Source organism: Saimiri boliviensis, chromosome 5 (genome assembly GCF_048565385.1).
Source record: "Saimiri boliviensis isolate mSaiBol1 chromosome 5, mSaiBol1.pri, whole genome shotgun sequence".
NCBI classification, from domain to species: Eukaryota; Metazoa; Chordata; class Mammalia; order Primates; family Cebidae; genus Saimiri; species Saimiri boliviensis.
In genome coordinates, this window is record NC_133453.1 from 26,030,987 (window position 1) to 26,048,028 (window position 17,042).

At 36.3% G+C, this 17,042-nt stretch overlaps 1 protein-coding gene across 1 annotated transcript in view; it reads left to right on the forward strand.

The window, feature by feature from the left end:
* The window catches only part of ABCA12 (ATP binding cassette subfamily A member 12), a 201,128-nt gene that overhangs the window by 101,226 nt on the left and 82,860 nt on the right, over positions 1-17,042 (forward strand). The window contains exons 12-18 of the mRNA XM_003925571.4: positions 6,008-6,264; positions 6,356-6,468; positions 7,677-7,801; positions 10,263-10,436; positions 14,112-14,276; positions 14,588-14,798; positions 15,781-15,920. Coding sequence (XP_003925620.3) covers positions 6,008-6,264; positions 6,356-6,468; positions 7,677-7,801; positions 10,263-10,436; positions 14,112-14,276; positions 14,588-14,798; positions 15,781-15,920 — 1,185 coding nt within the window. The remainder of the gene's footprint in view (positions 1-6,007; positions 6,265-6,355; positions 6,469-7,676; positions 7,802-10,262; positions 10,437-14,111; positions 14,277-14,587; positions 14,799-15,780; positions 15,921-17,042) is intronic.

Below are 17,042 nucleotides of genomic sequence, written 5' to 3' on the forward strand. Positions count from 1 at the left end.
AGCCATGAAAGATAAAAAATAAACCTCAACACTTCCTATAATATTTGGCAAGATATACTTTTACTTTAAGGGTTAAATCTGATCTTTGTAAATAATGATTCTATTTTAACTCTAGATTTATGATGGTCCTCTTATGACTCTAGAAAAAAAGGTGACAAAAGAGTGTATGGCTGGATGCAGCGGCTCATGCCTGTAATTGCAGCTACTCAGGAGGCTGAGGTAGAAAGAATCACTGAAGACCAGGAGTTTGAGGCTGTAGTGAGCTATTGTCACCACTGCACTCCAGCCTAGGTGACAGTATGAGACCCTGTCTTTAAAAAAAAAAATAAATTAGCTGGGTGTGGTGGCTCACACCTGTAATCTCAGCACTTTAGGCACCGAAGTGGGTGGATCACCTAAGGTCAGGAGTTCAAGACCAGCCTGGCCAACATGGTGAAACCCCATCTCTACTAAAAATACAAAAATTAGCCAGGTGTGGTGGCACATGCCTGTAATCCCAGCTACTCAGGAGGCTGAGGCAGGATAATCACTTGAACCCAGGAGGCAGAGATTGCAGTGAGCTGAGATTGCACTACTGCACTCCAGCCTAGGTGACAGAGCAAGACTCCATCTGAAAAAAATAATAATAATAATAATTTTTTTAAAAGAGTTCAATGTTAATAATGGCATTTTGTTTTTAATCAGTGGGGATCTCTGCATGAAATGACCCACAAGAGTCTAATTACAGTATGTACATTCATAAGAGAATGGTTAATAGTAGTTATCGTATTAAACCTCATAATTTGAAAGAGATTTGATAAAAGATTCACAATATGATTTCTAATTTGAGATATACTGAGTTTTAAAATCTATAAAAGCAGATTTTGAAAGCTGATGTTTTAGATTTCACAGCATACAAAAATCTCAAAATGTGGTTCACTCTATTATCATTGTCATCAGAAGCAGAAATAAATCAGTCATATTACAATTTATGATACTGGAGAATGTGAGAAAAAGCAACCCCCCAAAAATAAAACTCCAAAGTGGGAATCTTTCTATGCGAATTTGTCTGTTATTCTCTGTTTATCTCATGCATATAGTATATAGGTTATCATCAAATTTAGTTTATTTTTTAAATAACCCTATTAAAATTTGAAAGCTGTTTTCCTAGCAAGAATAGCTGTTTAATTGGATTTACATAGTCAAGAATGAAGTGAAATTAGAACTGGTTTATTCAGGGCAAGCAAGATGACATGTATAGTGAACATGGTATAATTAAGCAGGCATGTAAAACATTATGTCCATGTATATTACAAATAAATGTTCTAGTTACATTACCTACATTTTAGCCCTAGTCTTCTACATGCATCAAAATTTCTAATATACTTAATTTGGCATTATCTTAATTTGTTTGTGCAAATGAGAAGGAAGTTGTGCATTCATCTGGAAAATTCCTACTCATCCCTCGAGGACAAGTTTAAACATCCCTTCTTCTATATTAGAGTATCACCTTTCTCACTGTTTTTCAGCCATGATAATGACACTTCTGTGCTCCTATAATATTTATCCATTCATTTTTTTCTATCAATTATATGTGCTCCCATAACACTAATCTATTTATTTGTAAGACATACCCTCTAACCCCAAAGTGCTTATAGTCAATCCAGTGGAGGAGATGGAAAAGCAGACCGACAATTATAATACAGTGAGATTAAGTGTTGTGGAATGTGGATAGAGGCTCCTGTGCATGGAGGTGGGAGATCTAACATGGAATGTAAGGGATACAGATGGAAAGAAGAAATTCTGTAGAGAAAATAATGTTTTCTTGGAGTTTTGAAGTCTATGTAGAATTAATCAGGGGAGTTGTGCATTCCAGACATAGAGTCCTGAGTTTAAGAAGATAGAGACGTGAACCTGAAAGATAGGTAGAGGCTATCCGCAGTCACGTGTTCAGCTGGAACAGAAGAGGCCCATGGGATAGGCAGAAAAGAGGGCTGCAGGGTGAGGCTCGGCCCAGATTCTGGCTTCTTTGTCAAGGAGTTTGAATTTGACCATGAAAGTTGTGAATTTGAAGAAGATGAAATTTGCATTTTAGAAAGAGCCATCTCTACTGAGATGACATCTCCAATGACTGTGAGATTTCTGGCCTTGGAACTCATTACTTGGCATTATAGTTTGTTTTATATGTCAGATCTGGTTTTCTCACTAGAGTTTAAGCTGATGAAATTATGCCTTCATCACCCCTAAAGCCCTACATAGTAGGAGCTTAAGGCTTGATTCATGATTGTGTGAAAAAGTGAGGGTGTTAAAGCAGAGCACTGATGATGTAATCATGCTCCCTGGGCAATTACTTGACTTAGAAAGTCACCAGGAAGCACATAATATATACTAGGGGAATGGAAACACCACAGTCTCAAACATTTATACTAATGGAATGGGATTGGGGCCAAAAATAATTTAAAACATCATCCCCAATTTGAATAAAATGCTCTCCATGAGGGTTACATTATGGAAAAAGTTCTAGAAGCCACAGAAGTGGAAATAAACCACAATCTTTTCCTTTGAGTAGAAAATCTATTATCATTTATAACAAGCATTGCTGCTGTGTGAAATTGACGGGACCCATTCAGTCTGAGACCACAAACTCCATGAGGAATATTGCTAGTTCTGTTCCTTTAGCAATGCATCCCCAGCACCTGGCAGGGAGTACGACACATGGGAAACACTCAGTATCTATCACTGAAAGAATGAAGACAAACTCCTAGAGTTCCGTAGTTAGACATGCTCTTACTCCCCCTGCTTTGCCCACCCTGATAATTAGTATCATGATTCTGACCATCAGTTAGGGCACACCCATTTCAACACTTTATTCATGATATTCCTAAGATGGTGGTGAACCCTGTCATTCATCGGTGACTTTTCCCAGCTCTTTCTCCTTGCCTGAACATTCTGCTCTTCTAGAACTCTTGTGTTTTCTCCTCCCTTTATTGTTTTATCTTTTTTCTTTCCAGTTGCTTTGATGGCAAGAATGACTTCCCGATTGGAGAGATACACATAATGTGGGTGTTTCCTGTTTGGGGCAGAAATACAAATAACACAATGTTTTTATTATTGTAACATCTTTAAAATTTTAAATAGACTCAAATTTCCCTCCATTTACCTACCAAGAGCCCAGGAATATTGCTGCTTTATTTTATGCTCATGCTATTGTGAGGTCAATATCATCATGTCACTTACACTTCTGATTCAGATGCATTTGAAAAGCATCAGGCACTGAAGAATTCAGTCACAGCTGGAAATGGCGTTAGTCTTCCGCTGTTCTATTTTAGGCCCGAACTTTTACTCGTGATAAAAGAGAGAAGGGCTCTGTATGAAGCTTTGGCAAATCTGGAATTTGAAGTTGACACATACTTTTGAAGAAATTCACTGAATTTATTTTGATTTTTAATGATCTGTGAAGCTTCTAGGATTTTAATGCATATATTGCTCTCAGAATCAAGTAGTAAGTAATGACAAATATGAAATGATCATAATGTTGCTTCTTTGTGGATATGCTTCTCAAGGCATTCCATATTATTGGCCCTGAATTATATTTTTATTTTGGAGGACCAAGCCTATTAGCCACAGTGTGGCTAGATTTCCAATTTCCTCTTCTATAACTTTTATCTCACTAAGCCAAGACTATACTATATGGACTTTGGCTGGTTTTCCACCCATGTAGACCAAACTTGAAATTAAAAAATATATTTCAGTCTCTACTGGGTAAAAGTCATTCAAATGTACAACACCGTCAAAGCTCAATTAAAACAAATATATTAGCCCAACAGAATTTATCTTTTAATTTAATAATTTACCAGAAAAAGTCACTGGAGAATGTGGTATAGAGGCTTCACTCCATTTATTACAGGTTTAATCATATCTAGTAATTGAAAAATCAAAAGAAAGAATAGAGAGGTAAACGTAGGTGGTACAGTGACTGGGTCAATTCCAGAATGGAAAATTTCTCATAGCAGTAACACTAGTCAGTAGAATTTTTGTATATATGAAACCATTTTTGAATAGTTCAAACCCAGAGGTCAATTATAATATTAATTACAATGGAAAGTAGACCAATGATATTTACTATCTAAGATAATTAACATTTAATTGCTATGACCTATGTGTATTTATAAATCTCTCATTAAAGACACATCATTGTGCCTTTTGTATCTGATAAGATAGAAATAAATTTTCCAAAACATTTGCTGGTACCATAAAATACTTCATTTCTGTCGATATGTAACTTCTGATTGGAAACTGAGCTGTAATGAATGACACATATATTTGCTTGTTAGGATATTGTTCCAATTTATTTCCCTTCTTAAAAGAAATAGCTCCAGGGTAGCTTCCAAGCACAATAGAATTTGTTTTCCCAGAGGCATATATTATTTTTCCCCAGGATGTAGAGCAGGCAATATATCCTCAGAATACCTATAACATAGTGAACTGACAGAGGAATATCACCGACAGGATAGGAAATTATTTGATTTTTATTTTTTTTCTCTTTTTCCTCTGGGTGTGGGATTTTTAAGCCCCTTTTAAGCATGTTTTAAGGGCTTTTAAGGACAAAAGCACCCAGTATCCTACAATACCTGAGGGAGGAAGATAAAGTCAGAAATGGTGCAGACACTTCCAAAAAATCAGGTGTATTCTCGTCCATGGTTTAAGTATGGTCTTATTAGAATGAACGTGATCTTCATGCAGCAGTTCAAGAAAGGCTTTTAAAATTTTCTGTTAACCTTTAAAAATTGTTGGCTGGGCATGGTGGCTCACATCTGCAATTCCAGCAGTTAGGGAGGCTGAGGCCAGCAGACGGCTTCAGCCCGGGAGTTTGAGACCAGCCAGAGTAACATGGTAAAACCCCATTTCTACAGAAAATACAAAAAAATTATCCAGATATGCAGGTATATGCCTGTAGTCCCAGCTACTTACTCGAGAGGTTAAGGTGGGAGGACCACCTGAGCTTGGAGGTCGAGGTTGCAGTGAGCTGTGATCGTACCAATGTACTCCAGCCTGGGTAACAAAGTGAGACCCTATCTCAAAAAAAAATAAAATAAAATAAAATAAAAATAAAAAATGTGGTAAAATAAGTATAAGATAACATTTATTGTCTTAACCATTTTTAACTATACAGTGCAGTTGTGTTAAGTACATTCACATTGTTGTGCTACTAATCTCCAGAACTTATTTCACCTTGTAAAACTGAAACTCCATATTCACTAAACAATAACTCCTCATTCTCTACTTCCCTATCCCCTAACAACCCACATTTTGCTTCTGTCTCTATGAATTTGACTACTCTAGCTACCTCATCATATAAGTGGAATCACAGTATTAGACCATTCACTGTTCATTTCTTGAGACTGGCTTATTTCTCTTAGCACAGTATCCTCAAGGTTCATTCATGTTGCAGCCTATGTCAGAATTTCTTTCCTTTTTAAGGCTTAATAATATACCGTGTGTGTGTGTGTGTGTGTGTGTGTGTGTGTGTGTGTATACACACCAACAGTGCACAAGGGTTATAATTTCCCCACATCTTCTCCAACACTTGTTATTTTCTAGTTTTTTTTTTAATCAGTAGCCATCTTAATGGGTGTGTGGAAGAAATGCTTTTTAAAAATTCCAGAACAAACCTGCTTTGTATCTTCCCTTTCATATGATTTAAAATATAAATGAAAATATAAAATCAGTTGAAGTATTTGTGAGTTAAGCTGGATAAAACCAAAGTACATTTTTTAAACCTATGACTCCACAGAAAAAGAAAGTTCTAATTGGCCCAAAAGTTTTATCAAGTTCTTTACGAGATTAATAAACTCAGGTGACAGAGAATAGTACTTCATAATAAAACTAACATCAAATGCCAACTAACCAAATACATATGCAGGATGTTTTCCTTAAAGGAAATTGGTTGTGGTTGCTTGTTATAAACTAGTATATATGTAGAAAAATGTAACTGATCTATTTCCCACTCTTTTCCCATTTTGGAAAGCTGTCTCAGCTTCGAAACTTGACTGAACTTCTTTGTGAATCTGAAACTTCCAATCTGATAGAGAAATCATGCCAGCTCTCTGCTCTGAGCTTTGGGAGGCTGTGTGAAGACAGTGAATTTGATCTGCAATTCCTGGAAGCAGCAGAGCTGGGCACCGAAATGGTAGCCAGCTTACTGTACCATGACAATGTCGTATCTACAAAAGTGAGAGATTTGCTGACTGGGGATCCAAGCAAGATTAATTTAAATATGGATCAGTAAGTTTTTCCATTGTCATCTTTTTTGGTGAAATCGCTTCCAAAATATTGATATACCTGGTTGAATTTCTTCTTTTCTGTTTCATTCCAGGTTTCTAGAACAGGCACTGCAATTGAATTACTTGGAAAACATCACACAGCTGATACTGACCATAGAAGCCATGCTGCATGTCAATAACAGTGCAGATGCTTCTGAAAAGCCAGGTGTTTCCCCATCCACATTTTACATCTTGTCTTATTAGAATGCATGTGATCCTCATGCTGCAGTTTAAGACAGGCTTTTTTTGAAGTTCCCAACCAAACTCGCTTTGCTATCTGCCCTTACACATGAGAAACCTGAAGCATTCAAATATGGTTACTTGTCTAAAGTAAACATACAGAAAGCTAGCAGAGAATGAAACAGGGAAATTTGATTTCACAGCAAGAAGATCTTCAAAAGTTTAGCTAGTTAGACTATTCACCTTTCGTTTCTCGGATATATTAAAGTGCATCCTATAGTCAGCTGCAAGGACAGCGATGAAATTTATTTGCTTCTGTGAAAATAATCTGATGGAAAAAAAAGAAAAGGATGCACTGCTGTCTACAGAAATCTCAATTCAGAACTTTCTATTAGTATTCCAAGCATGATGTATCATGAAATATGTTTCTTCTTTGCATAATTCCTCAATACTGAAAGGAAAGGCATTCTAACTTTTGGACAATGGACAGCCACAAAATTGGAAGGGCACTATGTTCAAAAATAAAAAAGACATATTAGCATGAAGGATACTTAATAAAAGAAATTGAAAGGCACTTGCAGGATGATTATCACAATCTGCTAAAATCAAAATATTGTTTATTGTTCCATTAATGACCTGAAAATAAAAGAATTATAATCACTGTCCTAAAAGAGTTTGAAGTTAAAGATATTCTATTTAAAAGGGAGATAACAAATGTAAAAACCCTTTGTAGTGTAGTGTGACCGTAGTTAAAAAAAAAATGCTCTGTGGCAGTATGTGTGGATTTATCAAACTTTGTCCTTAATTGGCAATATTATATAATCCCAGGTTAAAAAACATATTGAATTTGTGTGATATTTTAAATCAAATGGAGAGATATTTATTTAGTGCATTGTGTGATCAAAATCTGTGAGGAAAGCTTATCTTCCTTAAATCAACCTTGAGTTGTAGAAACCTAAGGAAAATTTATAACCCAGACCAATCTGTTACCTTGGGTTTATGATATCATAATAAGAACAAATCTAAATCAGATAGAAATAGATCCTGAATATGTAAAATTTGCCAAAACTGGAAGACACTGCCCTGACAGGGCATGTATGTTTTAGTCTAGAAGGTTTCTCTATGTTAGTCCTACTAAAAAGAGTGACCTTACAAACCAACCTGTGTTTTCTTTTTACGTTTGTCTTCTCGCAGGTCAGTTAATAGAAATGTTTAAAAATGTTGAAGAGCTGAAAGATGAACTAAGAAGATCAACAGCAATGTCCAACAGGACTATCGACAAGCTGTTGGCCATTCCCATCCCTGATAACAGAGCGGAGGTGGGGTGTCATGTGTTTGTACTTACATGCACTTCTTAAAAATTTAAATAGCATTTAGCATTTGTTGAGCACTTACTGGTTAAACACTGAGAAGCTGCATGCTAAATCGAGTGCATTTTCTATGGAAACGATAAACATCGAGGACTAATTCTCTTTTTTTTTTTGAGACGGAGTTTCGCTCTTGTTACCCAGGCTGGAGTGCAATGGCGTGATCTCGGCTCAGCGCAACCTCCGCCTCCTGGGTTCAGGCAATTCTCCTGCCTCAGCCTCCTAAGTAGCTGGGATTACAGGCACGCGCCACCATGCCCAGCTAGTTTTTTGTATTTTTAGTAGAGACGGGGTTTCACCATGTTGACCAGGCTGGTCTCGATCTCTCGACCTCGTGATCCACCCACCTCGGCCTCCCAAAGTGCTGGGATTACAGGCTTGAGCCACCGCGCCCGGCACGATCGAGGACTAATTCTTAAGTAAAGACAAAAGAAAAATTCTGAAGCCAGAATATTGTCACCGTGTGTCCCTTTTTTCTTTATTTTTCCTTCTCCTTTCCCATGCCCCCTTTGTTCTTTGGTTTTCTTTACCCTCAGATGGCTTCCTCAAACAATTGATGCCGTCACTAAAGAGCTATATTCACTGTTACAATCACATTGTCTGAGGTGAATCTGTACCTCCTCATAGGCTATCAAAGTCAAACTTCAGTAACCTAATTGGGGAAAACTAAATGGACACGACTTACTATTGCTTGCAACTAAAATAAAAATGGATACTCATTTTTACTTTTTAAAATACACAGCATACACAACAGATGTGGTCAAGGGAACTAAGGGTAGGTTTGTGGTTGTAGTAAATATTTTTTGATGTGAAAATGAATGATGTCATTTCTTCATATGCTGGTAAAGGGTTTTCCACTCAAAATGTCTAATCTTTTATGCTTTTTCCCAGTCCATTGTATGGAAGTGTCATGAAAATTTTCCAAAAGAGCTGCAGAGCTTAAGGCCTCATCCATTCAAAACTTATGTGTGACAGAATATGTCATTTCGAAGCACAGCCCAGTTATTTTCCAATACTGGATAAAGTTTTTAAAAAGCCTTTAAGGCTCCCCTTAGAAAATATTGCAGCTATCTCTTGTCATTTTAATTGGTTCCCCAATAAAAAACAATCAAAACAGCTTTGCCTTTACTTTTTATCCTCTTGTAATAGTAAATAATATTCACTGCCTTTTCTCTTTAACCTAACCTTTTGAATCAGGTGTCCCCAAACTTTTTACACAGGGGGCCAGTTCACTGTCCCTCAGACCGTTGGAGGGCCGCCACATACTGTGCTCCTCTCACTGACCACCAATGAAAGAGGTGCCCCTTCCTGAAGTGCGGCGGGGGGCCGGATAAATGGCCTCAGGGGGCCGCATGCGGCCCACGGGCTGTAGTTTGGGGACGCCTGTTTTGAATTCTTGATCCTAAGATATAATTTCAGCAATCACATTTTGGCTTCTGGTAGAACATGTTCATTTTAGTAAATAAAGCATGTAAATGGAGAGGGGCACATCCTTCTTACATTCAAGAGGAAAGAGTGAAAAGTTCCTACAGCCTTGAATGTTATACGCTTTTCTCTTTATTTCAACTTGGTGGTAATAAAGATGGCATATTATTTTGTGCAGTCATACCTCACTATCTACAGGAGCATTACTGTTCAAGATGGATGATTCAGATGATTGTATGATTTGGAGCTTTTTCTTTGCTTTACATCTCTGGACCCACAGAGTATGTTGCCTAAGATTTTAATTTTGAATGATTACAAAAATGAAATGCATTTTGAATTAAGAGTAAAATTTTAAAGGGAACAAAGTCTTAAACTAGTATTTTTCCCAAACTTACTCCAAACCATTTATCTTTCTTGATACCATCATTCACCCAGCTGTTCAGGCAAGAAATCTGGGAGTCATCCTGAATGATGTCTTTTTTTTTTTTTTTTTTTTTTTTTGAGATGGAGTCTTGCTCTGTCGCCTAGGCTGGAGTGCAATGGCACAGTCTTGGCTCACTGCAATCTTGCCTCCTGCCTCCTGGGTTCAAGCAATTCTCCTGCCTCAGTCTTCTGAGTAGCTGGGATTACAAGCACACACCACCATACCCGGCTAATTTTTTGTGTTATTAGCAGAGATGGGGTTTCATCATGTTGGCCAGGATTGTCTTAAACTTTGGCCTATGATCCGCCCTCCTTGGCCTCTCAAAGTTCTGGGATTACAGGCGTGAGCCACCATGCCCAGCATCCCAACTTATTTGTTAAGTGAACCATGAATTCTCTATAGTTTTATTAATATTAATTAGTGCTTTCGATTAAAACTTGTTTGATTCTTGAGGACTTTTTATTATATTTTAAAATTTAGAGTATACAAAAACAAACCTCTTAAAATGAACAGTTGACTCTCTAATGATTCACAGCTGAAATATTTTTCTTCCTCCAATTGCAGATTATTTCTCAGGTGTTCTGGCTGCATTCTTGTGATACTAATATCACCAATCCCAAACTGGAAGATGCAATGAAGGAATTCTGCAACCTGTCTCTTTCAGAGAGATCCCGGCAGTCTTACCTCATCGGACTCACTCTTCTGCACTACTTAGACATTTACAACTTCACATACAAGGCAAGTTGCTGTCAGTTAAATATGTTTCTATTCATAGTTTATATAAGACTATTTCATTACACATGTATGTTCCCAGATACTATGAGGGATGAGATTCATTTACCCAGATTTTGGAATTATTGTGTTATTTTAAAGCTAAATGCAACCTTAGAGATCATATATTGCATTTTTACATGTTTTATAGATGTGGAAACAAGTATTATTGCCTTTTTGATTCTTGGTTTGTGTATCAGAGACCAATAATCAAATTTAATACATAATATTATTGTGAAATACAAATGTTGTATTTCGAAAGTCTTAAATGCAAATGTTGCAATTATTTTTAAATAATTAGGTTAAAAAGACTCAGAAAAAGGATTTTCTTAATTAAAAATAGAATTTGTTTCAGTGTTCTAAAAAAAATTTCATGTTTCCTTCATCAATTTAGATAGTGGCTACCATTACATATCCAGAAGAAAAAACAAATGGTCATTATTAGGGCTTAGCAAAATCAGCAATGACTTCATCTTGCAATATGCAGATGCTTTGTGAGTACTTACTTAAGAAATAACTGAAAAAAATATATAAACATAGGAAGATTAAACACCTGTGTTCACCCAAATTTAACCTGGGTCAAAAATATTTACATGTTCTTAAAAACACTGAAGAATTGTCCTTCTCTATAGTAAGAATAACCAAAAGGAAATCGCTGACATAGTTTTGAGACATTATAGCCAAAGGGACAAAATTTTTTTGGACTAATTATAAGTAATCCTCTTTGGAGTTATTATCGTCTCAAACCTCTATTTCTGCAATGGTCTCCTAGCCAGAGCCCCTGCTTCCACACCTATCCTCTACCCCCATCCCTACCATCTTGTAAGCAACCTGAGTCATCCTCTCAAAACTTAAAGTCACATTATATCACCCTTCTGCTCCAGACTTTCCAGTGGATCTCCATTTGATTCAAGTAAACCCCCAAATCTTACAAGGGCCTCATGATCTGCACAACTATTCCTCATCAGTAAAATCTCATTTGCTACTTGGCTACTTTCCAGACCCTGGCTCCAGGGTTGCTGTGTAACACAACTCTAGAGACAACTCTTCACATGACTTGCAAGGCTATTGTTTTTGTTTTTGTTTTTGTTTTTGTTTTTGTCTTTGCTTTACATTGACCTTCTCAGTAAGGTTTATCCTGACTACCCTATTTAAAATGCAACCAGTGGTGCCTACAGTGCTCTCAAATCCCCTTTTCCTATTCTGATTTCTGTTTTACCTCTAGCTAACTATATATTATATTCAATTTTCATTTTTAAACTTTTTTTTTTTTTTGAGACAGAGTCTCTCTCTGTCACCCAGGCTGGAGTGCAGTTATGCCATCTTGGTTCACTGCAGGCTCCATCTCCTGGGTTCAGGTGAATCTTGTGCCTCAGCCTCCCAAGTAGCTGGGATTACAGATGCACACTACCACACCTTGCTAATTTTTATATTTTTAGTAGGGATAGTATTTTACCATGTTGGCCAGGCTGGTCTTGAACTCCTGACCTCAAGTGATCTTCCCACCTTGGCCTCCCAAAGTGCTGGGATTGCAGGTGTGAGCCACCGTGACTGGCCCATTTTTTAAATGTATTTGCTATCTACCTCCACTAGTATGTTAGTTCCACAAGGGCCTCTTCGTTCACTGAAATATTTTAATGCAAAGAACAGTGCCTGGCCCATAGGGAAATGGAGCAAATACCCATTAACTCAACCAATGGTTATTTTACATAAACGGTAACCTCCAACACATATGACATGAAATTATTATTATTTCACCTAAAATTTTAACTTTAATTTTATATTGCCTCTACAGAGCAGATATCAAACTAAATTATCTGTTGTTGAATCTAGCCATTAAACACGGGCATACCCATTTATTTCACATTAATGTGGGAATGCCTAGAATTTTGGCAGAACTACAATAGAAAATAGAAAAAAATACGTTGGTTCTAATTTTTAAAATATGACTGGAATTAGGAGCTGTGCTGTTGAGGTAACTGTATCTTCATGAATGAGAGCTGTGCACTGTGGGAGATATGAACACAAAGCTATCTCTCCAACCAAATCTTGTGTTCACAATCTTGGTCTTTGACTTCCTTGGAAATGTCAGGAGTTTTTTCTCCTCATGGACCTAAAACAGCTTTGCCCCTCTCCCCATGCCCTTCCTCTTCTTACTCTTCCAATGATATGTTCTTTCTCATTCTTAGAGATTATGCTTTGGAAAGGTCTTCTTTGCTTTCCTAGCTAAACACTCCCCACCTTCTCATATCCCCCAGCCTTTGGTTCATTGACTTGTTTGATATCTGTTCCTCCTAAAAGGTCAAATTTCCCTGAGTACCGAGGTGGTGCCAGCTTGAGCACCACTGCATAGACATCACCTCTCCCAGTGCTGGGAACATGGCAGGCACTTAATTCATGTTTCCTGAATAAATGAAATAAGAGGATAAAAAATTACATTAAAATTTTAAGACATTTTCAGTGTTTCTTCCAGTAACACATAAGCATTATGGGATTAAAATCACTTTGCCTGATAAATCGTGCAAGCCTTTTGACAGTTTTATTTTAATTTTTAGGTGTATATTATATGATTTTTGAGCAATAGTGTACATGAAGAAATACGTAATTGACATTTGCTTTTATGACTTCTAAAGTCATCTATTTTTGCAACTTTATTGAGGTATTGTTTATCTACCATAAAATCACTCATTTTAAGTATATAATTCAATGATTTTTTGGTAAATATATGATTTTGTGCAACTATTACCATAATCTAATTTTAGGACATTTCCATTATCCCCAAAAGAAACTTCAAGTCTATTTGCAGTTACCTCTCATTTCAATATCTAGTCTAGGCAACTTCTATTTTCTGTCTCTGTAAATTTGCCTTTTTATTTATATTTATTTATTTATTTATTTATTTTTTGAGACAGAATTTCACTCTCGTTGCCCAGGCTGGAGTGCAATGGTGCACTCTTGGCTCACCACAACCTCTGCCTCCCAGGTTCAAGCGACTCTCCTGACTCAGCCTCCTGAGCAGCCTGGTATTACAGGCATGTGCCACCACACGTGGCTAATTTTTTGTATTTTTAGTAGAGACAGGGTTCTTCATGTTGGTTAGGCTGGTCTCGAACCCCTGACCTCAGGTGATCAGCCCACCTCAGCCTCCCAAAGTGCTGGGATTACAGTCGTGAGCCCCTGCCCCCGACCAGATTTGCCTTTTTAAAAAGATATTACATATAAGTTGAATCATGAAGTATGTGGTCTTACTGTCTGGATTCTTTCACTTAATATAATGTGTTTTAGTTTCATACATGTATATGTATCACTATTTCATTTCCTTTTATTGCCAAATAGTATTCTATTTTAGGAATATACACTTTGTTTATCCATTCACCTGGATTGTTTTCACTTTTTGGCTATCGTGAATAATGCTGCTATAAACATCACATACAAATCTTTGTGTGGACATAGGTTTTCACTATCTTAGGTAAACACCCAGAAATGGAACTGTTAGGTTGAGTGGTAAATTTACATTTAACTATTTAATAAACTTCCAAAATGTTTTCCAAAGTGGCTGAACCTTTTTACAATCTTACCAACAATCTTTGAGGGTTCCAGTTTTTTCACATAAGTCATTTATTTTTTTTCTGTTTCTGTTAGGTGTTTTTCCCAAGGAAACATCAAAAGCCAGTAGAAAAGATGATGGAGCTCTTCATAAGGCTAAGAGAGATTCTCAATCAGATGGCTTCTGGCACACATCCGCTGCTAGACAAAATGAGATCCCTGAAACAAATGCATCTGCCCAGAAGTGTTCCATTAACACAGGTAGAGAAGTCAACCAGTAATGTTCTTGTTGAAAAATTTCTTCTGTCGTATTGAGTAGTTGTAATACATTCAAGCTTCAATTGTAGTACATTGAAAAAAAATCACCTACGAGGAAACTCTTCTACCCTAGCAACAATTTTTGCCACTTTAATTAGTGAAGTTTATTGTTTTGCATTTACATTTAGGATAGACATACAAAAGGAATTATGGAAACTATAAGAATACTCTATATCAGGTTCTCTTTCTCTCTTGTTTTCAGTAGTATCTAAAGCTCATATAGTGTGAATAAATTGTGAATTTTTGTCTCACAGGCAATGTACAGAAACAACCGAATGAACACACCCCAAGGATCATTTAGCACCATCTCCCAAGCCTTATGTTCTCAAGGAATTACCACTGAATATTTAACTGCCATGCTGCCCTCTTCCCAGAGGCCAAAAGGCAACCACACCAAGGATTTTTTGACTTATAAATTAAGTAAAGAGCAAATTGCTTCAAAATATGGAATTCCCATAAATACCAGTGAGTATATGTAACTCTGTTTAAAATGATTGTCATACTTTAAAATAAGTATGACAATTGTTTACTTAAAGACAATAAGAACATTGTCTATTCTTAGTTTTTAATGATAAATGAAGTATCAAATTTTCCCCAAGAATAAAAATAGAAAATATTTATACAGCACTTACCACATGTCAAGAATGTTATATGCATTAACTCATTACGTTAGTGCAGGGAAGTGAAGTCCAAGGAGGGTAAGTAACCTGGCCAGTGTCACTCAACTTGGAAGTGCCTGAGCTGTCGTTCTCTGCTACGAAGCCTAGCCTCTTCACCACAGTGCCACACCTAGATTTTGTCAGTCATCACTGAGCCTTCTAGACAGTATAAAACTTGCCTTAGATCTGTTTGGTTTGCTACTTTTTCCCAAACTTTCTAGAATTAGAATTTTTATCACACAAGGCAGAGTTACATGACTGCAGCAGAACCATAAACGTTTAGTGGCACATCAAAACTATTTACTCGATCTATAAACTTGGAGATGCAAAATGTGATCAGAGAGCTCTTTCAAATAATATATGGGTGTTTAGTATAGCAATTGGATTCACTTATTCATCTTTTTATTCATTCACCAAACATTCATTGAACAGCTCTTATGTATCTGGTACTATGCCAGTGGTCGGTTTTTGTGTATCTTTTTCACAAAGTAAATGCTGGTAAAATGGATCTGTTAGCAATTCTGAAATGTGGCTTTCATGTTTTCTATCTCCTCTTGGCACAATGCCATCACTTATTCTGGGCTTCCTTATTGAGTTAAACTTTCCCACCTATAAAAGATTTGTTGCTTTCTTACTTTGACACCAGATGCCTCACATCTTTTAATAATATAGGAAGTATGAGGGCATGTATTTTTGGATGTGATAAGAATAATCTGTGTCAATTTGCCATGAGGAAATAGATTTGCAATACATCTATTAAATGGTTTTATTTCACTTTTTCCTTCCAGCACCATTTTGCTTCTCCCTTTATAAAGACATCATTAACATGCCTGCTGGACCTGTGATTTGGGCTTTCTTGAAACCTATGTTATTGGGAAGAATTTTGTATGCACCATATAACCCAGTTACAAAGGCAATAATGGAAAAGGTTTGACCATTATAACTCAGTTTCTATTTTGAATATTAAGATGATTTTTAAAGTAGTCAACTTCCAAATTTACTTTAGCTGTCTGATTTCTTTATATCTTACCTACCACTATTATCGTTGGCTTTCTGAAACTGTTAGTAAAATTCTCAGCTTTGGCCCTGGATATGTGCAAGCAGTATAGATTGGGTGGGAGCCCTTTGAAGAGAAATGAACCATATTAACACTTGAGAATGACGTTAGTTGAAGCAAGACCTCAGATTTTTCCATTTATCTCAAAAAGCAGTTCTCTACAACTGGTGTTCAACTTTCAAAGTATGGAAAAATTATTGTACTAGAAAAAGTAATATTGAATATCATATAACTAGTTGGAACAAAAAAAATCCCTGAAGTATAGATTCTTGGCTTCATATTTAGTTGTACAATTTAGTTGTATAATTTAATGTCTCATTTGTATAGAAGATAGATGTTGAGTAAAACAACATTGTTAATAGTAACTATACTTATCATCTATTTCATGTAACCATAATAGTATTTCCCTCTCACTTACAAAGTTGGCTTTAATTATTTGAATTATAAACTTAGTACTTTTAAAATGATAGAGCTAAAGTAAAAGAAAAATCTCTGTTTCACCATTACTTGGCCATTAAACTATAATTATATGAACATAACATTATTTTATATTCTATGTAATAATAGACAGAGACCATTATTATCAAAGAACATTCAATTTGATCTCTGTCCATTTTTATAAAAATTGTGATTTAATACCTTATTTGCTTTACTGACTATACATTTCTATGTAGTTTTGCATAAATTAAGTTATATATGAACTTTGTTTTTCAATCTGAATGAACATTTATTTGTTGATTTTTATTTTTAACTTTTAAGTTCAGGGGTACAAGTGCAGTTCTGTTACACAGGTAAACTGTGTGTCACAGGAGTTTGTTGTACAGATTATTTTATCACCCAGATATTAAGCCTAGTACCCATTAGTTATTTTTCCTGATTCTCTTCCTCCTCCTTCTCTCCACCTTTTGAAATGCCCTACTGTGTGCTGTTCCCCTCTCTGTGTTCATGTGTTCTCATCATTTAACTCCCACCTATAAGTGAGAACGTGTGGTT